At 44.6% G+C, this 26383-nt stretch overlaps 1 protein-coding gene across 1 annotated transcript in view; it reads left to right on the top strand.

Moving 5' to 3' along the window:
• Positions 1–26383, top strand: part of LOC145352361 (kinesin-like protein KIF28) — a 51939-nt gene that overhangs the window by 21550 nt on the left and 4006 nt on the right. The window contains exons 10-15 of the mRNA XM_080202113.1: positions 3040–3161; positions 3919–4009; positions 15751–15863; positions 18877–18984; positions 21081–21226; positions 22838–22966. Of these exons, the coding sequence (XP_080058239.1) occupies positions 3040–3161; positions 3919–4009; positions 15751–15863; positions 18877–18984; positions 21081–21226; positions 22838–22966 (709 nt within the window). The remainder of the gene's footprint in view (positions 1–3039; positions 3162–3918; positions 4010–15750; positions 15864–18876; positions 18985–21080; positions 21227–22837; positions 22967–26383) is intronic.

Below are 26383 nucleotides of genomic sequence, written 5' to 3'. Positions count from 1 at the left end.
CATTTGTAGATTCCGTAATTGAATGCAAGACAGATGGAGTAAAAATGAGACTAAATTGTTAATGACACATGCAAGGTGCTACAATTAAAGAGTGGGAAAATAGCCACCAGGTCTTCGATGTGGAACTCTGAGCCAAATGGCAAATAAGGGCCACAGCAAAGCAGATGGACAGAGTTCGTAAAGTGCTGCTCATCCGCTTTACATGCAAAAACTTAACCCCATGAGAATAGGGTATGCAAGGCGTTAATACATAGGCAGCTTGGCAGGCTACACTTGAACCCTGTGCTAATCTAACAGGCGTGATTTGAACAGCTTGTGAGATTTAAAAGTCAAGGTCTGATGATGTGATTCAGACCCCGGTGACATTTTACCCCACAGCATTGTGATTGACGCTGGGTTTCCCGCAGACTCTGAAGAGTGCTGAAGAATTTAATATTCAGAAGGTCTAATCTGCACCATTGCATTTCCGTGCTGTGTGCCAGTGACGAAACACCTGCTTTGGGTGTTTTCTTTGTTGCAATTCACTGAATTGTGACTAGTTTACTTTGAATGTTGAAGGATTTGTCCAGAAACCCTCAATACTGCCACCCAATCACTTCGAATCCTATATTCCATGAGGACCGTACTCCTATTTGGGGCTCTTTTTGGGATCTCAGCCAAGATTCTGGCTGTTTTGACAGAATTTCCGAAAGTGTGAGTGGGAGAACACCAAAATAGATGCAGTTATTTCAGCTCACTTACTTCACCATTCAGAAGATAATCACTCCAGCTAGTGCTGCCACTTAATCTTGCACTGAATGTGAGTTTAGCAGTAGGATCTCCACCTGTGCTATTTAAAGGACTTATCAATTGTTTTCATGTTTTGCTGATTAATTTCTACTGGTTATAACTGAGTTAATTGTGTTAATGATGAGTGCTTTGTACTGGTAGTTGAAGTTGCTAAAGTCTACAGGAGGTGGCGTGATGTGTGGTTCTGACTTCATACCACCTGCTCCCTATTTCCCCTTGGCCTGCTCCCTGATACAGAGCATCAGCACAGCTTACAGTTAGGAGGGTAGAAAGCGTTGGCACAGGCAAGACAGAGGAAGACAGGGAATATCAGCACAGACGACACAGAGGAGGACAGAGAGCATTGACATAGACTATACAGAGGAGGCAGGGAATATCAGCACAGGCAATGCAGAGGAACATAAGGAGCTTTGGCACAGGCAATATAGAGGAGGACAAGCTGCTTGACGAGGGAGGAGATGAATGGTGGGGAGAAGGGCTCCCAGGAAGAAGCCAAATTCACTCAAGGTTTTCATGGAACAATTTACTTACTTCAGTGAGAGCAGAGTGTGATGTATCTACTGCATAAAGGAGGTCATCACCGAAACTTGCCATTTGATGGAGGCTGATCTGTAGCTTCAGAGAAGCGTGGGGATGGCATTGCTAGTGGCTGTGTAGGTGACTGTGGCCATGAACTTTTTTGGCACCTGGCTCCTTCAAGGCTGGAGCTCGTAACATTTCCAGGGAAATGTATAAGGGAAGAAACTGAGTTCCGAATGAAAAGGAGAACAAAATACATTTAATTTGCTCTTATTGGATGTGTAGATTGAACCTCTCCTCTTCACCACGCCCTTTTACCAAGGCCTGAAAAATGTTTGAGTCAGCTTTCTGTGAAGTTGTTTCATTCATCTGTCTTTCTCATGTGAGAGTCATGTCTAGAATGACTTCTAGCACGTGCTCAAGTCAGAATGCATGTCAACTTTACAGTTGAATGAGCCTCTCATGATTTTGCACTCCCTGGTCAAGCACGTACCACTCAGCAGTATGCTTAATTCTAACTGCATGTTCCACTTATTTCAATGAGGCCTGCATGCTACCTGTATCCGAAGGCAGGGATTGGGTTTTAGCATCCATTCTAATCCCTACGCCTATTTTCAGAATCTATGACATTTTTGCCCTTATTCATTGTGTACAGACTTGAGATTAATTGCTGTTGAATGAGGGATGTTTTCAATTGCGTTATAGTTGAGGAAAAATACTATATATTACATTAATTTTTCCCCCCACTTCATAAGCCAGCTGAGCCTTCATTATAATTCTTCTGCTTTTCTGAGATTTACACATCTCAGATTTTGACTTTCTTAAATTCACTAGTCCTTCAATTCTGGAAATCAAATTGCTTTCTTTAATTTCTAAAATAACTTAAATTATTTGCAGGTGTGATACTAAGAGTATGAGAAACTATGGGGGGGTGATCTTACCAAAATATCCAAGTGCCAAACAGGCATGAAAACTGGAACGTTTCAGGTCCTTTTTTTGGCGAGAGAAAAACTCAAATCTTATACCACTTACAGAAAAAGAAGAGGCAAGTAGGGGGAATGGATGGAGTCTATTCTTGTCAGGAAACCAGCTGCTGACTGTTATATGGCGCCATTACGCATGATATCCCACCACCCTGTGTAAAGTGTACACAGTACACTGGGAATATGAGACTCCCCCTACTGATTGCCCCCCGATGGTGGACCAATTCCTACCCTCAGCCCCCCAGATGATTGCCACTCTGGTTCACCACACCCTACTCCCCTTGGCTGATCGCTGCTCCTGTTTACCCCATGGGACACTGCCTGTCCCTGCCCCTGACCATGCAAGGGACCTCAGTGGCCTCTGGTCCCACCAGCGAGGCTATCACATTAGGTCCCTGTTGCTGGAGACTACATGTGATCCTTGCCGGTGAGAATCTCCACCTGCAAGGCTGTTAAGTCAAGTGAGCCTGGATGATTGTGTCCCAGGCTCACAAATAAAGTTAAAATTAGCACGTGAATATTATAATTGGCCTCGCGCCTGGGCTGATTACTCCAGCAATTCAGCAACAGTAAGATTGAGAGAAACCCAGTACAAACATGACTTTTTTGCCTCGCCAGCTCACCACGCTGATCGACCAATGTGACGAGCAGGTAAGATCACCCCCTATGAAAGTGGAGCCCTAGTAATAACTTGTGATCTTAATCTGAAACTCATGATTGGAAGAATAACATGTATCATTCAATACAGAGATGCTAAAAGGATTAATTGTGGATAATGAACAGCAGTTGAAAGAAATGCAGAAATCATGGCAACAGAAACTAGAAGAAGCAAAGAGAGAATGGGAGCAACGATACAGCAGTATTACAAAGGTAATCATTCATGTATGTATCTTACTAGCTATTATAAAGGTAAAATACTTTACTGTAGTCACTAATGGCCATGGGCAGACTGGTGGTGATTTTAACCTAAGGATCACCACACCTCAGATGAGGGGCAAGGTGATTACTCTGATGGCGCTTCATGAATCATCTCAGCAAGAATGGGAATTGAACCCACGCTGCTGGCATTGCTCTGCATCACAAGCCAGGTGTCCAGCCAACTGAGCTAACCACCCCCCTATCTAGTGTACAGATATGGTCTAGTGGTAAATCACTAAGCAGTATTAGATGTAGGGTTCCAAAATCAGGAGTGCACTATTCTGTTTACGTGCAGTAAGAGCTACAACTCTTCCTTCTTGGGAGTTTACAGCTCATTTCATATGGCGTTTCCTGTCTTTTATCGGCATGTTATTTTCAAAAGAGCGCAGACATAAGAATTTACAGCTCATGAAGTGAAGCAGAATTGATCCGTTTAAAAAATTCTTTCAGGCCCATGTAGCACGAAAACGAAATAAATATCAAATGTGTTTTCACCGGAGCTGATGCCCACATGAGCATGTTATTCTGGTGGAAAACAAGCACAGGCAATGTAATTAAAAAACATTAAGTACAAGCAATTAAGATTGCTTTACATCTGCGAATATTGATTTTGAATGAATCTCCTATTTAAACAGCAATGAGATTTGTCCTTTAATCCATAAAGAAATGAGAGAATGGAACCGTAACCAATAATTTTTATTTTTTTTAGGAAGAGAAAATGGTGACAGAGTTTCCCTATTTTCTGAATGTTAATGAAGATCCCCAACTGTCTGGGGTGGTTCGATACTTTATTCATCAGGGTAGGGGGAAAGCTTTGAGAACATCTCCGTTATGCATGACTAATGGTGCGAGGGTAACACTGATTGAGACTTTTAATCACCTTATGCATTTATAGTGTATTGCTGCTGTGACAGTAAGACAAGCTTGTTAAAGTGTGAAAAGACCCAATCTGTTCAATCTGACTGTTGAAGTATTTACTGCTGTTCTGAAGCACTCGCCACTGATTCACGCATGAAAGAGTTAAAACAAAGGGGACAGAATTACATTTACTTTAACCTTATGAAGTACTCGGGAGTACTTCATAAGTATTCAGGGAGATGTCTGCATGTGTTCCCTGTGGCTGATAACACTTACTGAGGTCCTGACTCTCATCTGCAATAGAGTCAGCTGACTTCTTGCTATGTGCCAAGCAGGTAGAGAGGATGAGTTTGTGTTCTTTAAATATGATGATTGGGTGGTGAAGCCAAAAACGTATTCAAATATTTCAGGAACCTCTGCAATTGGACGAACCGCTGTTTCGGAGCAGGACATCGTTTTGAAAGGACTGGGGTAAGTGAAACATTGGGAATAAATTCACTCCCATTGTTGACATGTGTAACGAGGAAAACTGAAGTTTGGTGCGGGTGAGCAGTCTGTTACTTATGCTTAAATTTAAGCTTGTGGGGGCACAATTCCCAGAAGGGAAAAAAAACAGGGAAGAAAGAACAGTGGTCTGTACGGTCTTATATTTAATGTCAATTGGATTCATAAGGCAACTAACTATCTCTTAACCAAGTGGCCAGATTCTGAATCCAATAGCAAATACAGCTTGGACCAGTGTTCTTATTTCCCTGTTTTACTGATGTTCCATTGTAAGGTATACATTTGATTTGATTTATTATTGTCACATAAGAACATAAGAACATAAGAAATAGGAGCAGAAGTAGGCCATCTGGCCCTTCGAGCCTGCCCCGCCATTCAATAAGATCATGGCTGATCTGTCGTGGCTCAGTTCCACTTTCCCGCCCTCTCCCCATAACCCTTAATCCCTTCTCTTATCAAAAACCCATCAACCTGCTTCTTAAAAATATTTAGCGAGGCAGCCTCCACCACTTCAACGGGCAGAGAATTCCAGAGATTCACCACCCTTTGAGTGAAGAAGTTCTTCCTCAACTCCGTTCTGAACCGCCCCCCCTTTATCTTGAGGCTGTGCCCCCTAGTCCTACTGTCTTTTTTGAGCGGGAAGAGTCTTTCCACCTCTATCCTATCCATCCCATTCATCATCTTATACGTCTCAATGAGATCTCCCCTCATTCTTCTAAACTCTAACGAGTACAAGCCTAGTTTATTCAGCCTCTCCTCATAGCTCAACCCCCTCAACTCCGGTATCAGCCTAGTAAACCTCCTCTGCACTCCCTCCAAGGCCAAAATATCCTTGCGCAGGTGCGGCGCCCAAAACTGCACACAGTACTCCAGCTGCGGCCTCACCAATGCCCTATACAGCTGCAGCAAGACCTCCCTACTTTTATATTCAATCCCCCTCGCTATGAAGGCCAGCATCCCATTCGCCTTCCTGACCACCTGCTGCACCTGCAGGCTGGGTTTTTGCGACTCATGCACAAGGACCCCGAGGTCCCTCTGCACCGTCGCCTGCTGCAGTTTTTCGCCACGTAAGTAATAGTCCTTCCTACCATTCTTCCTACCAAAGTGGACCACCTCACACTTGCCAACATTAAATTCCATTTGCCATTTCCTGGCCCATTCGCCCAGCCTATCTAGATCCTTCTGCAGACTCTCCACACCCTCCGCACAATTTGCCTTTCCCCCAATCTTGGTGTCATCAGCAAATTTCGACACCCTACACTCGGTTCCCTCCTCCAGATCATCTATATAAATGGTAAATAGCTGAGGCCCCAGCACCGACCCCTGGGGCACCCCACTAGTCACCAACCGCCAATCCGAATAGCACCCATTGACCCCCACTCTCTGCCTCCTATTTGACAACCAATCCTCTATCCACGCTAACACCCTACCCCCAACTCCATGTCCTCTGACCTTCTGCAGTAACCTCTTGTGAGGTACCTTATCAAACGCATTGAAAAGTATTGTTTCTTGTGCGTTATACAGATAAGGCATACCGTTTATAGAGATGGAAAGGAGAAAGTGCAGAATGTATTGTTACAGTCATAGCTGAGGTGTGGAGCGAGATCAACCTTGCACTAAGGTGACCTAAGTCACACTAAGTAAGGGGAGAAGGTTTTTTTCTTTAGTTAGGGCACCATGATTGGCACAGGCTTGGAGGCTGAAGGGCTTGTCCCTGTGCTGTACTTTTCTTTGTCCTTTGTTTTTTGTTCTTTATTACATCTGGTAGGTCCTGAGAAGTGGATAGGCGAACCCAAGGCCTTTTTCTGAGTGACCAGCAGCAGTCAGGATGCTCAATCCCAGTACACATGGGCAAAGTCTGCGCCACACACTTGTTGTTGATATAGCCATTGGGATTACAATCAGGTGTGGTGGCACAGTGGTTAACACTGCTGCTTCACAGCGTCAGGGACGCAGGTTCAATTCCAGCTTTGGGTCACTGTCTGTGTGGAGTTTGTATGTTTTTGATAAGAGAGGGGATTAAGGGTTATGGGGAGAGGGCGGGAAAGTGGAACTGAGCCACGACAGATCAGCCATGATCTTATTGAATGGCGGGGCAGGCTCGAAGGGCTAGATGGCCTACTCCTGCTCCTATTTCTTATGTTCTTATGTTATGTTCTTATGTTCTTATGTTCTCCTTGTGTCTTCATGGGTTTCCTCTGGGTACTTTGGTTCCCCCCCATGTCTGATGATGTGTAGGTTAGGTTGACTGGCCATGCTCAATTCACCCTGGTGTCAGGGGATTAGCAAGGTAAATATATGGGGTTATGGGAATAGGGCCTGGGTGGGATTGTGGTTGGTGCAGACTCAATGGGCCGAATGGTCTCCTTCAGCACTGTAGGGGTTCTCTGAGTCCATGATTCTACAGTGAGGGCACTGCTTTGCTTGGGCAGCAGACCTTCTGCCTAATTTGGGCAGACATTGCTGATGTCCAATGGTAAGCCCCCTCCAAAGCTGTCTCAGCGTCAAAGCAATTGATTAAGTAACTGGAATATTTGATTTGCGATGGATCCTTTTTGTCATTTACTTACTGATCTTTCCACTTTCCCACCATACACACAATATCATGTCCAGGGTTCACAGGCTTCCAACCCTCTTTTCAAGCTTGGCTGATACCAATCTGCGACAAAGTGTCCGGAGATTGACAAATGCAGCCAAGGGTGAAATAACCTTCTGGTATTCCGATTCTTCTCCACATTGTCAGGGCTGTGATGCCAATTTTGAAAGATAAAATATAGACATCAATAAGGAAAATTTGGAGATAATTTCTTAATGAGATAAACTGCAATAAAATGGAAGATTAGAAAATGACTGGGTTTGCCTTGCATTTTTAGGATTCTAGACAAGCATGCCATGCTTACTGTTTGTGGTGATAAAGTGTTACTCGAGCCCGTAAACAAGGCCAAGGTTACAGTCAATGGAATAGCTCTTCTAACAAAATATCAGCTCCACCATCTCGTAAGCGTAACTTCATTTGTGTGAATTTCTGCCTGTGATAACTATTTGTGAAACTTTACAGTTGTAACTTGACTAGATAATCATCATCATGTGTGTGTCATTTGAAGGCAGGTCCTTGGTTCATATTCATCTTTCCATTGTCTCCCCATTTCATGCCAGTTTGTTTTATTTGCCAATAACTTCCTTCAACTTTCAAGCTATCCAGCATTGATATCTTTTTTCCTTCCTCAACTTTTTCTCATGCATGCTTCCCTCCGTAACATTGCTTACAAATCAATTTCCTCTTAAGGAGGAGTAGGGTGGCATGGTGGCATAGTGGTCAGCATTGCTGCCTCGCAGGGTTCCAGTGTTCAGTTCCTGGCTCGAGTCTATGTGGAGTCTGCACGTTCTCCCCATCTGTGTACAGGTTTTCTCCGGGCGCTCCAGTTTCCTCCCACAGTCCACAGATGTGCTGGTTGGGTGGATTGGCCATGCTAAGTTGCCTGTTAGTGCCAGGGGGACTAGCTAGGGTAAACGCATGGGGATAGGCCCTGGGTGGGATTGTGGTTTGTGCAGACCCTGGGGGGGCCAAATGCCCTTCTTCTGCACTGTGGGATTCTACATAAGAACATAAGAACATAAGAAATAGGAGCAGGAGTAGGCCATCTAGCCCTTCGAGCCTGCCCCGCCATTCAATAAGACCATGGCTGATCTGTCGTGGCTCAGTTCCACTTTCCCGCCCTCTCCCCATAACCCTTAATCCCCTCTCTTATCAAAAACCCATCAACCCGCGTCTTAAAAATATTTAGCGAGGTAGCCTCCACCACTTCAACGGGCAGAGAATTCCAGAGATTCACCACCCTTTGAGTGAAGAAGTTCCTCCTCAACTCCGTTCTAAACCGCGCCCCCTTTATCTTGAGGCTGTGCCCCCTAGTCCTACTGTCTTTTTTGAGCGGGAGGAGTCTCTCCACCTCTATCCTATCCATCCCATTCATCATCTTATACGTCTCAATGAGATCTCCCCTCATTCTTCTAAACTCTAACGAGTACAAGCCTAGTTTATTCAGCCTCTCCTCATAGCTCAACCCCCTCAACTCCGGTATCAGCCTAGTAAACCTCCTCTGCACTCCCTCCAAGGCCAAAATATCTTTGCGCAGATGCGGCGCCCAAAACTGCACACAGTACTCCAGCTGCGGCCTCACCAATGCCCTATACAGCTGCAGCAAGACCTCCCTACTTTTATATTCAATCCCCCTCGCTATGAAGGCCAGCATCCCATTCGCCTTCCTGACCACCTGCTGCACCTGCAAGCTGGGTTTTTGCGACTCATGCACAAGGACCCCGAGGTCCCTCTGCACCGTCGCCTGCTGCAGTTTTTCGCCCCGTAAGTAATAGTCCTTCCTACCATTCTTCCTACCAAAGTGGACCACCTCACACTTGCCAACATTAAATTCCATTTGCCATTTCCTGGCTATGATTCTACGATGTGTGCTAGCCAGACTTTCTGTTTGTTTTTAATTATGCTCAGCAAATTTCTTTTGTTTACTCACTGTTCTCAGCTCTTTATTATTTTTCCTGTCTAACTGATCCTTTCTTTTCTCAAACCTTCATTTCGAATCTATTTACCAAGTTTTAGTAATGGCATACCTAGCTCTGTCCACTCTGCAAAGTCCTCCTTACCAATAACTGGGGACTTCTGCCAAAATTGGGAGAGCTGTTTCACAGGCTAGTCAAACAATAGCCTGACATAAACAATCCCTGGGTGTGTTCTATCTTACCACCAGGACACATCCAGCAGAGGCAGTGGCACAGTGATGTGCAGTCAGGAGGGAGTTGCCCTGGGAGTCCTGAACATCAACCCTGGGTTGCATGAAGCCTCATGCAATCAGGTAATGCAAGGGCAAGAAAACCTCCTGCTGATTGCCACCTATCATCCTCCCTCAGCTGAAGAATGAGTACTCCTCCATGTTGAACACCACCATTTGGAGGAAGCACCGAGGGTAGCAAGAGTGCTGAATATACTCTGGGTGGGGGATTTCAATGCCCATCCCCTAGAGTGGCTCAGTAGTACCACAACTGACCAAGATGGCTTAGCTCTAAAGGACGTTAATTGCTGGACTGGGATTTGGCAAGTGATGGGGAAACCAACAAGAGGAAGAAGCTTGCTTGACCTCTTCCTTATCAATGTATCTGTTGCAGATGCACCTGTCCAAGATAGTATTGGTGACTGCCACACATTCTTTGTAGAGACAAAGTCCTGCCTTCACATTGAGGATATCATTCATCGTGTTGTGTGGCACCACCACCATGCTAAGTGGGAAAGACTTCAATAGATCTAGCAACTCAAAACCACATTCATGAGATGCTGTGGACCGTCATCAGCAACGGAATTGTATTTAACCACAATCTGTAACCTCAGGTCTGGCATATCCCCCACTCTACCATTACCTCCAAGCCAGGAATTCAAGAGTGCAGGAGATCCTGCTAGGAATAATACCTACAACACAGGACTACTTGCATGCCAAACAGCATAAGCAAAATGTGATAGACAGAACTAAGTGATCCCACAACTAATGGATCAGTTGTGAATGGTGGTGGACAATTAAACAACTAATAAGAGGCTCGACAAATGTTTCCATCCTCAATAATAGGGAGTGCAGCCTATCAGTGCAAATGATAAGGGTGAAGCATTTGCAATCATCTTCAACCAGAAGTGCTAATTGGATGATCCATTAAGGCTCTGCCTGAGGTCATGACCTCTGCTTGAGATCCCAAGCAGCACAGACACCAGTCTTCAGCCAGAGGGAATGAAGAGTTTCACTTCCTCTTTTGCAGACCTCTTATTCCCTTTGAAAAATTATAGCACGCAATCAGGCTTAGAGGAGGAAATGTTCCCATGCCACCTACCACGGGTATTGTAGTGGGCGGGGGGCATACCATGCAAAGGTCAGTTGAACTCAGGTGGGATTTTCTGGTTTGGGGCAAGCGTGGTCAGAAAATCCCACCCAGAGTCTTCGTAAAATCTAACTTAGGAACAATAAAAGTACTTGAGATGCCTTCAAGCCTAAATAAACCAAGCTCACTGGAGGTTGAGTAGAAATCCATTAAGCTGTCAATGGAAGCCTATTTCAAAGCACTGTACCATGAAATTGAAAGAAATCAGAGGTTTTCAGTTCAATAGAGAGGGTTTCAAAACTCTAGGAAGGCTCAGAGACATCAAATAAAAGCTGATTGAACAGCTCTGGAGGGGTTACTTCCGATGTGGGTATGCCGGCGTTGGACTGGCGTAAACACAGTAAAAAGTCTGACAACACCAGGTTTTAGTCCAAACGATTTATTGGTTGGACTAAAAACTGGTGTTGTCAGACTTTTTACTGGGGTTACTTCCCCCAGTGAAATTGACATCTCTCACTGTTAGAGGACTTCAAAGGAATCTGCTCACACCTGCAGCCTCTGGCAGAACAATGTCTGCTGCAGAATGGAGTGCTGCAATGATTTAAAAGCCTGCTAGTGACCAGGTGGCATGGAGATTGAAGTGATTTGACCACTTCAACATTTTCACAGCTGACAGACAGAAATGGTGATGTTGATCACAGGGCTGCCTGAAATCACCATGCCAGATCTGATCCTCAGATCTGCCCGGGCTGGGAGGGGCAGTCCAACCACAAGACGCCTCTCCCAAAGGAGAATGGTGCAGTCAACTCCTTGCCCCTGGCCTGAGCCCACTGAACCCCAGGACCCTTTGTCTGCAGCTTGGCAGTGGCAGAGGGGCAAATGGCCACTGGACTTAACTCCTTGACATACTCCCCCCCTGCCCACCCATTTGGGACCCAAGATGCCAGGCCAGAATGTCAGTATCAGGGTGCCAGGGGTCAGTGCACCATTGGTACTGCCAAGGTACATGGCCTGAAGGTGGCCTGAACGAAGAGCTAAGGGAATAGGGGGCTGTCAGAAAAGCATTGAGGGGGGTCTGAGGGGGTGGGGGCTGAAGGGGGAAGGAGCCGAGGGGCTGGTGGTGCTCCCCGTAGGGGTCTTGCACACCAGGTCCATGCTGGTGAACCAACACCGAAGCTCACCTGGTGCCGTTCCCAATGGGGGATTGTGTGCATCAGAAAGAATTCTCACAGCACCAGCTTAAAGTCCAACAGGTTTATTTGTAGCAAACGCCCCAAGCTTTCGGAACACGCTGTTCCTTCGTCAGGTGGGTGGGGTTCTGATCACAAACAGATCACAAAGACACAAACTCAATTTACATGCATAATGATTGGAATGTCTTCTCACATTGATACAAATGCTTGCTTTTTAAAACTTACGCAATAAATTGAAGATTGTGGGTGGCACAGTGGCTAGCACTGCTGCCTCAGCACCAGGGAGCCAGATTCAATCCTGGCCTGGGTCACTCTCAGTGTGAAGTCTAAGGGTTTTCTCCCACAGTCCGAAAAGACATGCTGATTAGGTGCATTGGCCATGCTAAATTCTCCCTCAGTGTCCCGACAGGCGCCAGAGTGTGGCGACTAGGGGATTTTCACAGTAACTTCATTGCAGTGTGAGCCTAATTGTGACATTAATAAATGAACTTTAAAACTTGATTGGCCAGGCTAAATTTCCCGATTAATGTAAGGGGAAAAGCAAGGTAAATATGTGGGATTACAGGGATAGGGCATGGGTGGGATTATGGTCGGTGCAGACTAGATGTGCCAAATGGCCTCCTTCAGTACTGTAGAGATTCTATGATTTCGTACAGATCTCAAAGACCTGCACAGTCCTATGATGTTTTTGTACGGTAAATGATGACAGTGATAGCTGCTTTCTGCCTCAACAGGACAGAGTTATATTTGGGTCTTGTTCCTTCTACTTATACGTGGGTTTCCCACATGAACGAAGTGGGAGAGATAAAATTCATAAATACAGCTATGAATATTTTGCTTCCGAATTGGCATCTATCGAAGGATTTGAACAGGCAAAACTAGGTATGTTTCATTTGATGTCTAACTGTGTTTGGTCTTATCTATTCACATATTGCTAGTGCTTTGGAGTAAAAGCAAAGCTCTACCTGTACAACCCTGGTCTTCATCATGACAGGTCAGACAAAAAATGTTACCATCTACAAGTACATTTGTTTTATCGCAATCAAATAACACTAGTTCTTTATTTCCTTTTTATTTCCCTTATATAAAATTCAAGTAAAAGCATCTCCAACAGCCTCGAGATATCCATCTAATGAGACCATCTGACCACTGCCAGAGATTGAAATTAAAGCAAGTGCGGCCTTCTGATGTTACCATGGGGGTGATTCTCCGACCTCACTGCACCATTAATAGATTGCACCAGTCCCAGAGAATAGTGTGTGAGCCTAAAAATCTGTTTCACACGCAGCACCAAACAGTTTGTGATTCTCGCTGGCCCCTTCTTCATGGCTCTGATGAGGGTGTGATCCTGATTAACATATTTAAAATAGCATTTAAATATGCATAATCCATTCAAATCCCAGTGCTCAGAATTTGCCGGCCTTTGGTCACAGCCCAAGAATGGTGAGAACCACTACTGCTCTCCACTAGTGGAGACCTGGCGCAATGGTCACACTGGGGGGGGGGGGGGGGGGGGGGGGCTTGGAGACCACTGAAGCCCCCTGGTGGCTGGGGGTATGGCTGCACAGTCAGGCAGTGCCCAACTGGCACACTGGCCATTCTCAACTGACACACTAGCGGTGCTTAGCAGTGGCTAGCAGTGCCTGGCAGTAGCCACCAGACAACTTGGTAGTGTTAGTTAGGCACTGCCAGTATGCCACGGGTAGTGGTGAGGGAGTGGGGCCTAAGTGGGGTCCATGATATTGGGCGGGGTGGGGGGGGGGTCTCTTTGCAGCAGTGGGTCTGCCAAGGAGATCGTGCAGGGATGGATTGTGAAGGTAGTCTTGATGGGGGGGCATATTGGATCCTGATGTGAAGGCATGCCGGGGTCAGGCAGGGGGACCCATTGGGCGTGCCAGGATGCCAGTGAACTGTGGCAGGGAGAGATGAGGGAACATGCCACCAATGAGGGAGTCTTCCAGTGCTCGCCTGAGAAACTGGCACAGATCATTGCATCATTTTTACTGTTATGACACTTGGAAATTTTGTGAAGGAATTAGTCTGGAAGAATTGCAATTTTTCACTTTACAGGTTTGGGATTATCAGTGCCAGTGCAAATGGCTACTTGATAGTCTGGAGTGGCCCAAAACGCCTGCTTCTCCAAGCCACACAAAACCTTCCTTTTGTTTAGAACACCTTCTGCTGTAATGCCAGAGTAACTGGTTGAAGAGAGGATGGTGTGGTTTACAATCAGTTCTGTTCTGGAATGTCAAATGAAACCCTATGTACATTATAGGAGGCTTATTTTAACATAACCAAAGCAGCCCTAATGAAGAATAATGGCCTCGATTTGGGGTTAGATAGTATTGCTGGCTGTCCACAATGCCAGCCTGCTTCCAGAAATAGATTCTTAAAACCTGGGGGTCACTGAGTTGTGACCGGGAGTGAAAATCATAGAATCCCTACAGTACAGAAGGATACCATTTGGCCCATCGAGTCTGTACTGACTATAATCCTACCCAGGCCCTATCCCCATAATCTTTATTTAGCTTGCTAATTCCCCCTAACACAAAGGTCAATCCACCTAACCCACACATCTTTGGACTGTGGGATGAAACCAGAGCACCCAGAGGAAACCCACACAGACGTAGGGAGAACTTGCAAACTCCACACAGACAGTGACCCAAGGCTGGAATTGAACCCAGGTCCCTGGCGCTGTGAGGCAGCAGCGCTAACCACTGTGACACCATGCCACCCAGTCCATTTTATCTTCTAATTCCCAGCCTGGCAATAGTTGTACCCAAGATCCACTAACGGAGTACTGATTAAGGATTAACCACCCTGGTCAATGTGGCTCAGTGATCTCATGCTGGTCACTAAAACTGAGCTTCACTTCCTCAGAACCTCCTCCATTATCATTTATACCAGTTGTTCTGGTAAATTTTAATTCCCTTTTTTTAAAAGTCTTTTTACACAATATTGTAATTGTTATTTTACTACACAAGCTGAAGGATCTCTTCCCTGATTTAAAATGATTATGAAAATGTGACGTGCATTCGGAAAGAAATTACTGAGCGAAAAGAGGAAAACGCCTGAATCTGAGTAGCTAAGTACATTCACTACACAGCTGCCAGCTAAATATCATAGGCAGCATGCTGACACAGTGGTTAGCACTGCTGTCTCACAGCCACAGGGACTCGGGTTCAATTCTGGCGTTGGTCACTGTCTATGTGGAGTCTACATGTTCTCCCCTTGTCTGCGTGGGTTTCCTCCAGGTGCCCCAGTTTCCTCCCACACTGAGTTACGCAAGTTATGTGGATTGGCCGTACTAAATTGCCCCTTAGTGTCCCAGGATGTGTAGGTTAGATGGATTAACCAGCGTAAATGTGTGGGGTTATGGAGAAGGTTGGGGGAACAGGGCATGGATAAGATACTCTGTCAGAGAGCGGGTATAGGCTTGATGAGCAGAATGATTTATTCATTAGTGGGAGGTGGGCATCACTGGCTGGCCAACAGTTATTGCCCTTGAGATGGTGGTGGTGAGCTGCCTTCTTGAATCGCTGCAGTCCATGTGCTGTGTGTTGACCCACAATGCCGTTAGGGAGGCAATTGCAGGATTTTGACCCAGCGGCTGCGAAGGAACAGTGATATATTTCCAAGTCAGGATGGTGAATGGCTTCCTTCTGTACCGTAGAGGTTCTATAGATGTTGGGGACTGGATGGTTCTATCCCGTACCAACTTTTACCTAAGACTGCTCTTGAACTCACACTGGAGGTAGAATCGCACTGACAGTCTTCTTTAAAGATCTTGTCTGAGGACAATATGCTTTATAACAAAGGACCCAACATTGCTCAGGTGTGCACTAAGAAATTATGCAATTTCAAAGACAAAAATGTATTATTTCTTTGTAATTTTGCCCCAGTCTGGGCAATAAAATGCAATATTGAGCAACCAATTTAGTTCAAAATTACTTCGATATAACACTGCATTCATTCCTTTTCTTTCCCTCAGCTCCAAAGTATAAATTTGCCTGTGATATCTATTTTCCACCTGTTCTTTTTCATAGCTAGTTGATGTAGTTACTGATGACTATTTTTATCTCTTGACATCAATTTTTCTTTCTTATACTTCTCAGGAGCTGGTGAAAAACAGGAGGAAAATCCTAATCTAGCTGGAATTTTTCATGATTTCATAGCCATCATGCCTATGGTGGCTCAAGTGAACCAAATAAGTGAAGAACTTGACAAGGTATGTTTTCCCATTTCCTGCGACGATTTGGCCATCCTTGTGGCTACGGTTAACACCTTGCTTTTATAATCCTGCCTCAGCAATGAAATCTACATGGAGCTCAGTTCTGCAGCCGGCAATAGAATGGGTGGGAAAGGTACAACTAATGATATGTTACAGAGGAGTTCTTGTGCACAATATTTTGTTATTGTGATCAGTCATTTTATAAAGCTAATTACATGTTGTCTCCCTTCGTTAAAGATATTTTCTCGCATTACAATGTAATAGGCCTTGATTCTCACAGGAGTGTAGTCTTGACAACCCAATGTTTTTTAGAACAGAAAATGCTGGAAAATCTCAGCAGGTCTGACAGCATCTGTGGGGAGAGAATAGAGCCAATGTTTCGAGTCTAGATGACCCTTTATCAGAGCTGAGAGCAAAGAAAATCAGCAGAGATTTATACTATGAGGATGGGAAGGGGTGGAATGAGACAAAGAGAATGTAGATGAGGATGCAGAAGACTGAGAACGTGCTAAAAGGTGCAATTTTTCCTATATGTTGTGGAGCTTGAGCATACTTATAGTGACAGGTTCCCCTGTCTGGAAGTCAGCCTGATTTATTGTCTCGCCTTCCAGCGGGGCAGAAAACATTCTGGAGTGGGCTGCAGCCTCAGCTTCCTTTCTTCATTCATTCCTGGGACATGGGCATCGCTGGCTGGCCAGCATTTATTGCCCATCCCTAGTCGCCCTCGGGGGGCAGTTGAGAGTCAACAACATTGCTGCGGCTTTGGAGCCACATGTAGGCCAGACCAGGTAAGGAGAGCAGATTTCTTTCCCTAAAGAGCATTAGTGAACCAGATAGGTTTTGCCAATAATTGATAACGGTTTCATGGTCATCAGTAGATTTTTTAATTCCAGAAATTTTTAATTGAATTCAAATTCCACCATCTGCTGTGGTGGGATTTGAATCTGTATCCCCAGGACATTAGCTGAGTTTTTGAATTAATAGTCCAGCAATAATACCAATAGGCCATTGCCTCCCCTAGCTAAGGAGCCTGTAGCTGTTATTGGAATGATAAGTGGGGCATGGGAGTTTTTGATTCACAACTGTGTCAAGAGATAAGAACAGTTGTCAGTAAGCATGTGAACGAGCTATGAAAAAGAACAAGTGGACAATAGAGAACGTGGGATTATTTATACTTTGGAGCTGCAGGAAAGAAAAGTAATTAAGGTATGTTATACCAAAATAGTTACAGACTAAATTTTTGGGCTGTTCGATGTTTCATTTTATTACCTAGACTGAGGTAAAATGACAATGAAATAATATACCTTTGCCTTTGGAAATGAATTTTTTTTACTGCATACCTGAGCTATGTTAGGTCATAGAATCCCCATAGTGCAGGGGAAGCCATTCGGCCCATTGAGTCTGCATGACCACAATAACACCCAGGCCCTATCCCCATAACCCCATACATTTACCCTAGCTAGCCCCCTTGTTACTAAAGGACAATTTACCATGGTCAATCCCCCTAACCTGCACATCTTTTGACTGTGAGAGGAAACTGGAGCACCCGGAGGAAACCCACGCAGACACAGGGAGAACGTGCAAACTCCACACAGACAGTGACCCAAGCCGGGAATCGAACCTAGGTCCCTAGCATTGTGAGGTGGCAGTGCCACCGTGCCACCTTTGTTTGTAAATCATATTCTCCTTATATAGTATATAAAAGAAGATTGTCAATATGATTCTGCCTCCAGTGTGAGTGGAAGAGCAATTTTAAATAAAAATTGGCACGGAGCAAAACCGTCCTGCCCATGGATATCTATGGGTGGGGAAGTGTTGGATCCCTGCTCTGGGCATGGAGGGGGTGTTGTCTTTGGATGCAGGAAGGTATGGATGAGGATTCAGTCCTGTGGAAATGGGGAGGCTGAGTGAGTCAGGGAGAAGCACCTCTACTTTCTCTGCCCCACAAGCAGTGCTGTCACGACACTATGCCTCTTCCCTGGGATATTCCCTGCTTCCTTTGAGCTGCCACAGAAAGCCAGTCAGTCAGTAACCCCCACTGTAAGACAGTTAAATGTGAGGCTGCTAGCCTTATTCTAATTTCTAAATGGTCATCCACAGTCTGTCCCCTTGTCCTGCTTTGGACAAACCTGGAATTGGACAGGTTGGGGGCAGATTTTGAGTGTTTTAAATATTTTACATCTCACTCGATCCTAAGCTTCTCATTTTTGGAGGTTAAAATTACCTCTAAATTATCCAATATGTTGAATGGTGTGGCCAGTGCTGGTGTAAATCTGTGTGTTTCCAGATGTAATAAGTTTTGGTCTGTCAAAACTTAGTTCAGCTGGCAGCGCTGAGTCAGAAATTGTGGATTCAAGTACAACTCCAGAGCCAAAGTGAGTCTAGCCATGAGTGCTGTGCTGTCAGAGTGAGAAAGAACACTGGTTGGAATTTTACTTCCCCACCCACCTTGGAGTCAGAGAACGGAATTCTCAGTTGCCCTTGGGCATGGTTATATGAGCCTCACCCATGCCAGGTCATAAAATCCTGCCCACTGAATCTATCCCCTCGGGTGGATGTGATAGATCCCACGACACTCTGAAGAACAGGAACCTTCTCCTGGAATCCAAGAACAATAATTATCTTCAACCAACATGCCACTGAGTATCCCTTTGCTGTTTTGAGTATCTTTCTGCATGTAAATTGGATGGTATCTTTCCTAAGTGAAACACTTAGAGGTAATTCATTGACTGTATCATTCTGTGGGATGCTTTGAAATTGAGACAGTAGCCCAGAAGCCCAGAAGAGCAGGTTGCCAGAAAGGAGGGAGGTAAATTCACCTGTGATTCTGTCCATGTCATCTTGTGAGACTCTCTGTGGTTAATTAGAGAGATGTGTGCACTGAGGCTGGGAACAGCTAATTTTCCCAATTTGCAATCTTGCAATGAAAGGTTTAAAATGGTGCAAAGAAACGTAAATTTTCTCGTGAGCGCAATAGCAAAATAATCCTGCATTTCTGACTTTTCAAAAGGGGGTCACCTTCGAGGTTGAGGTGAAAAACTTGACATCGACAAATGCCAAGGGGGAAGAATTGGAAAAAGAAGTTATTGTAAAAGTAACAAACAAGCGGACAAAACAGGTAAGCAATATCGACAGCAGCTGTTATGTGTAAGTTATGTTAAATTATGCACTGTTCAAAGAGAATTTCAAATCTAATTGGTTCACATTAGTGTAAATGTAGTGGGAAGATTCAAATAATGTATTTTCCTGATGTGTGACTTGAACAGCGTTGTTAGTAAAACATTGGCCGAATTCCCCAGCCGTTCTCTGGTCCTGTTGGCAGTGTACCCTCTGCCATGGGTTTCCCGAAGATGTAGCATGGCTTCAATGGAAAATCGCATTGACAGCAGTGGTACCAGAGGATCCCACCACTAGCCAACGCCATGCTACCGAGAGAAAACACTGAGGGGAGGCCGGAGAATCTCGCCTATTATTTTTTAAAAACGTATTGAGATTCGTTGAATATTAAATAATGTTCCAACTAAAATATGTGTGTTCCTCACTCAGTGCAGTTTCAGATGATCAAGTTAGCTTTAATGCCCCTTGACAAGCCATATAGTTATAAAGGGCAGATGCCATCTTCTCAGGGAAATTAGGGATGTGCAACAAATGCAGTCTTGCCAGCATTTTTTAGATTCATTCTTGGGACATGGGCATCACTGGCTAGCCAACATTTATTGTCCAACCCTAGTTGCCCATTGGCAATTGAGAATCAACCACATTTCTATGGCTTGGTGTCACAGACTAGGTAAGTGCAGTAGATTTCCTTCCCTAAAGAACATTACTGAATCAGATAAGTTTTTCCAACAATGGTTTTGTAGTCATCAGTAGATCATTAATTCTATATATTTTTTATTGAATTCAAATTCCACCATCTGCCATGACAGGATTCAAGCCCATGTCCCCACAACATTAGCGGAGTTTCTGGATTAATAGTCTAGTGATCAGACCACTAATCCATCACTCCTCGCAGTATTGTCAATTGGAGACAAATTGAGGAAAAAAAAATTATGAAAAGAAATTAATTAAAAACCTGCATCTTTTTTTGCTTTGACCTTTCATCTTAAAAAATACTTCAGTTTCATACAAGTCTTTTACCATATCTATCATGAGATCCTGGCAGTTAAACTGCTGTATAGTCGATATTGTCATAATGTGGGGATTATGCCGGCGTTGGACTAGGGTAAACACAGTAAGAAGTCTGACAACACCAGGTTTAAGTCCAACCAATTTATTTGATGGTAAACCCACAAGCTTTCGGGGTTTGCCCCTTCATTAGATGAATGGAGAACTCTCCATTCACCTGACGAAGGGGCAAACCCTGAAAGCTTGTGAGTTTACTATCAAATAAATTGGTTGGACTTAAACCTGGTGTTGTCAGACTTCTTACTGTGTTAGTTGATATTGTGGCACGAACATGTGATGTGAGTATCATGCCAGCTACTGTGTCACTTAGAGCACTGCTCCTGAGTTAGTAGGAAAAGGAGTCAGCCAAGTTAACTTAAGTATTTGTTCTATCTGTCTGCTCCCTCAGTAAGAATAATGATGCCAGATAATTTACTACATTACCCAGCAAGGATGAACGTGTATGTGTTTTCCTTTGCTTTTCTCTGAAAACTCTTCAGGCCTCTGCCAATTCAACATTGAGCCGAATGCTGGTTTAGAAGTTCAGAGTAACTTCGACATTGATTTTTTTTTCGCTGTAGCAATGCACTGCAACTCAGCCACACAAAGCTATTAAGATCAAGAGATGGCCACATGAGGAGTTCTAAGTAAGATGTCACAGTGGAACACTCCCATTACTTGTATATGGGTGCATTAGTAAACAGGCTAAAGGATGGATTAGCTACCCAGAGGTCAGAAGGTCACATTGTACCATGATAAGTTATAAAATGAAATTCAATACATTTGATCATTTGTGGTCTAACGCAGGAAAAAGAAAATCATGATATGCTGTCAGATTGTTGGAAAGAGCCGACTGATTCATTAATGTCCTTCAGGGAAAGCAGTCTGCTAATCAAGTCTGAACCTGGCTTCTATTTGTTTTGTATTTAGTTTTCTGGACTTGTACAAGCTTGTTCATTTTTCACATGACACACTTGACCAAACCAATAGATCCTCACGGTCATTTATTTCTGTGACTGAGAAACAAAACGGCTATTTGTTTATTTCAAGGTCGAGATCTGGCCACGAGACAAGTTCACGGATCGAAAGCTTTTAATTGAAGGCATTTACCAGCGCTTTCTAGAGAATGGAACAGTACATAATAAAATGGAACAAGATCCATTCTGGGATCCTGTTGAGATTCTACATCTTGGGAGGTAAAGTTCAGCATGTATTCTTTCCATTAAGCTTATTACTGATTATTGCACATGCAATATTGTGCCTCAGTATTGGTTCAATTTGTATCATGATGTTCATGGAATCCCTACAGTGCAGAATGTCCTCACAGCCATTTGGCCATTCGAGTCTGCACCAACTCTCTAACAGATTATCTTACCCAGCCGCTTTCCCCATTACCATAACCCCAGACATGTACCATGGCTAATCCATCTCACCAATACATCTTTGGACACTAAGGTGCAATTTATCAAGGCCGACCAATCTAATCTGCAAATCTTTGGACTGTGGGAGGAAACCGGAGCACCCGGAGGAAATTTGTGCAGACATGCAAACTCCAAAATAGACATTTATCCAATTTATGGAATGGAAACTGAGCCCTTGGGGTTGTGAGGCAGCAATGCTAATCACTGTGCCACTATGCCACCCATATGGTTGGCTCTTGCAGATACAAGGACTTCTGGAATGTACTTAGGCCCAATTAGTTAGAATGCCAACGACAGCTTGCATTTATGTAGCACCTTTAACAATGCAGAAGCATTACTTAACGAAATTTCACGTTGAGTCACAGAGGGGGATATTGGGACAGGTAACTGAATTGGTAAGTTTCAAGGAACATCTTTAAGGAGGATAGAGTAACAGAGAAGAGAATTCCAAAGGCCATAGGTGGCCAACAGCAAGATGTCAATGATGAAACAATTGAAATGGAGGATGCAAAAGAAGCCAAAGTGCAGATTGATTTAACCAGCCCAGAGCTGTGTAGTCTAACCTGTCACATCAGTTTTGAGGCAATGGACCATTAACCATGTTCCAGAGCTAATTAAAATGTTAATATCCAGTGATCTTCATTTCCTGTGCCTTTACAAGGGAAGGAAACTATTTACCAGTACCCTCATAGCAAGAGTACACGCAGGAAGTTTTTCTTTTTAAAGGGTTTAAGTTTATTTATTAGTGTCACAAATAGGCTTACATTAACACTCCAATGAAGTCACTGTGAAAATCTCCTTGTTGCTACACTCCAGCGCCTATTCGGGTACACTAAGGGAGAATGTAGCATGGCCAATGCACCTAACTTGCACGTCTTTTGCTCTGTGGGAGGAAACCAGAGCACCCAGAGGAAACCCCTGCAGACACGGGGAGAACATGCAGACTCCACACAGACAGTGACCCAATGCGGGAATTGAACCCGGGTCCCTGGCACTGTGAGGCAGCAGAGCTAATCACTGTGCCACGTGCTAAGTAGATTAATTTTGCTGTTTAAATGTTCAAACATAATATTACGATGGCCTTGGGGGATTGTCAACAGAACTCACCATGGACCTCATAGAATATGAGCTCCCAGTTAGGTGAATGGAGGTTCGCCCCAAAGGAAAGAGCAGCGAGGCATTTAAAACCAGTTGATTCCACTCAGGCTGGCAGTCAGAGGGCTCAGTGCAGACCTGCACTCTGTCACTGCTGGACGGTATTTGAGCACACTGTAAAGAAATGGTGATGGTGATGAATGCCTTGCCTTGGTAAGATTATTACAGATGACAAAGTCATTCATCACTGCCATCTCCCTATCAATCTGAAACAGTGTAACTATGTTGCAGTGCCCATGTGTGGTTGGAAACTTTGGCGTATTACATAGCTTATGAAGACCAGGTGGATGTTATTAATGACCGAGGGAAAGAAGAAGCTGTTATCCAGGTCAGATTGCTCCCATGTACACCAAGTGGAAAGTAAGTCCCAAACACTGCTAGAAAATGCCAACACTCTTAAAGTGAGTTACACAAATAATACCAATGTTTTTTGAATAATTGTCAGAATGATTAGCGTAAGTTGCATGTTCCTGTTGCTAAATGATTGGCCTTTCTGACACTGAAGGTTGGGAAGTTATCTCTTTCTGATAGTGTGTCTTGTGGAACAGTAATCATGGAAAAGAAACTAGAACAAGTTGTGAATGTAGCCCAGTCCATCACGCAAACCAACCCCTGAACCATTGACTCTGTCTACACTTCTCATTGCCTCAACAAAGCATCCAGCATAACTAAGAACCCCACGCACTCCAGACATTCTCTCTTCCACCTCCTTCCATCAGGAAAAAGATATCAAAGTCTGAAGTTAAGTACCAACTGATCCAAGAATAGCTTCTTCCCTGCTGCCATGACACTTATGAATGGACATACTTTTTTTTAAGTTGATCTTTCTCTACACTGTAGCTATGACTGTAACACTATGTCCTTCACCCTCTCCTTTCCTTCTGCCCTATCATTTCTATAAACAGTATGCTTTGTCTGTATAGATTCTTGTTAGGCAAGGAAGTCTATGTATCACTGCCTTAAAAATATTCAATGACTCCACTTCCACTGCCTTCAGTTCCAAAGCCTCACAACGCTTTGAGGGAAAATATATTCTCCTTGTCATTGCCTTTTAAAAGGGCAACCCCTAATTTTAAAACGGTGCCCTCTAGTTCAGGACTCAACTTCAAAAGGAAGCATTCTTTCAACGTCCACCTTGTTAAGACATTCAGAATCTCAGATACTTTAGTCAAATCACCCCTCACTCTTAACCTCTAGTGCAAACAAGCCCAACCTTTCCAACTTATCCTTAAAAGATGGGTGCCCAAACAGAAGCTGCCCTCCCCATCCCTGGTTGGGGTTCACTGGGGTTACCAGGCAGCACGTGGCATGGGTCTCCCTCACTACTGGTAAAATATCAGTTGTGTCAGGAAGTGACTCTCAAGTGGTGATTAATCAGACATTTAAAGACCTCAGTATGAACACCTACCTCCACTCCAGCACCACACGCACCAGCCCCAACCACCCTCCCAGACTGGTAAAATTCCAATGGAGACAGATAAGTGAGTGGCACAGCATCCCTGCCATGCCACCTGATTTTCCACCATCTTCCTGTCAGCCCATTTCCACCCACTTACATATGAACATAAGAACATAAGAAATAGGAGCAGGAGTAGGCCATCTAGCCCTTTGCGCCTGCCCCGCCATTCAATAAGATCATGGCTGATCTGTCGTGGCTCAGTTCCACATTCCCGCCCTCTCCTCATAACCCTTAATCCCTTCTCTTATCAAAAACCCATCAACCCGCGTCTTAAAAATATTTAGCGAGGCAGCCTCCACCACCTCAACGGGCAGAGAATTCCAGAGATTCACCACCCTTTGAGTGAAGAAGTTCCTCCTCAACTCCGTTCTAAACCGCCCCCCCCTTTATCTTGAGGCTGTGCCCCCTAGTCCTACTGTCCTTTCTGAGTGGGAAGAGTCTCTCTACCTCTATCCTATCCATCCCATTCATCATCTTATACGTCTCTCCTGTCATATTACCTCATTACTGCCTTTCTCAGGCGACCAGATATGAGTATCTACAGTGTCATGGGAAGATACATTTTTGTAGCGGAATTTTAAGACATTGATTTCAAATGTCCAGCTAGTGTGAAAAATGGGAGATTTCCTGATCTGATTTTTATGCGCATTTTCATGCCCAGCCTTATGTACTTAGTCACTAAATACTAATACATGTGACAATAATAAATCACAGGGGCCCATGGCTGATTGCATCTAGCCTCTGCCACGCCCAGACAAATTGGACACCCCTCCGATTACAACTGTAGTGTGGGAGCACCCCCTCCCTCCTCCTCAAACTCGTTGCAGAGTGTGCAATGCATTGCTCTACCCCCCCCCCCCCACCATTTTCAGGCCCCCTTCATGCCCCGTCCCCCCCCAGGCCCTGCCTGCTGCGCATTGCCCAACTACCAGGCTGGCAGTGTCAGGGTACCAGATGGCGCTGCCAAGGTGCCAGGCTGGCACTGCCCAACAGGCAACACCCTTTGCCCTCCCGGGGGGTCTCAATGGCCTCTGGTTCCACCAATGATGGCAACACGACTGTTCCCCATTCATGAGGAGCAGATGTTTTCCTCGCCAGAGAGAACCTCTCCCGGTGAGGCCATAGGCAAGTAGCCCGGACAATTGAGCACATGGAAATTCAAATTTAAATATATTTAAATAAATTATTCAGCCTCTCGCCCATTTCCAGTGAGTGGCTGACCTTGCTGGAAATCCGGTTCCCAAAGTCGCGAGAGCCGAGAAATTGGGGGTGATCCTGATTTTTCGGTTCTCATGTGATTTTACCGGCTCACTCTGCCCATCGACTGGACTTATATGCAGCCATAGATTACTACAGACAGTTGGCATAACAGATCAAAGGCTCAGAATCCTGTGATGAGTAACTCACTTCCCGATCTCCCAAAGTCTGTCCGTAGACTACAGGGCACAAGTCAGGAGTGTGATGGAATACTCCCTGCTTGGCTGAATGAGTGCAGCTCCAACAATGCTTGAGAAGCCCAACACCATCCAGGACAAAGTGGTGCAATTAATTGCTACTTCTTCCACATCCTGACTTGAAATTAAGTCTCTATTCCTTCACTGTAACTGGGTCAAAATCCTGGAACTCCTTCCTGACAGCGCTGTGGATGTACTTGCACTTCAGGGACTGCAGCAATTCAAGAAGGCAGCTCACCATCTCACCACCGAGGGCAACTAGGGTTGGGCAATAAATGCTGGCCAGCCAGCGATGCCAACGTCCCATAAACCAATTTCTAAAATGTTCTTAAACAGAAATAATAAATAAAAATAACCACATCACCCAGTGACTGGTATGTTTAAGTTTATTTAGGCTCACATTAACACTACAATGACGTTACTGTGAAAATTCCCCAGTCGCCACACTCCGGCGCCTGTTTTGGGTACACTTAGGGAGAATTTAGCATGGCCAATGCACCTAACCAGCACGCCTTTCGTACTGTGGGAGGAAACCGGAGCACCCGGAGGAAATCCGTGCAGACATGGGGAGAATAAGCAGACTCCACGTAGACAGTGACCCAAGCCAGGAATTGAACCCAGGTCCCTGGCTCTGTGAGACAGCGGTGCTAACCACTGTGCCACCCATAGGCTTAAAAAAGATAAAATGGCATTGTACTGGTACTAAGAAATATTTTATTCCATAAAGGTTTCACTGACATTTCTTCCTCTAAAGGGTGAATAGATCTGAATTTTGTCACTTTCCCCCATAAATACAACTTTAATTCTGTCTAGACAGCCTTTGGGACTAACTTTGATTTCAAAAATAAACTGGAGAACAGGGTT

Source organism: Carcharhinus amblyrhynchos, chromosome 14 (assembly GCF_965287045.1).
Source record: "Carcharhinus amblyrhynchos chromosome 14, sCarAmb.v2.hapA, whole genome shotgun sequence".
NCBI lineage: Eukaryota > Metazoa > Chordata > Chondrichthyes > Carcharhiniformes > Carcharhinidae > Carcharhinus > Carcharhinus amblyrhynchos.
Note: the sequence above shows the minus strand (reverse complement) of the source record. Positions and strands in the feature narration are given on the sequence as shown.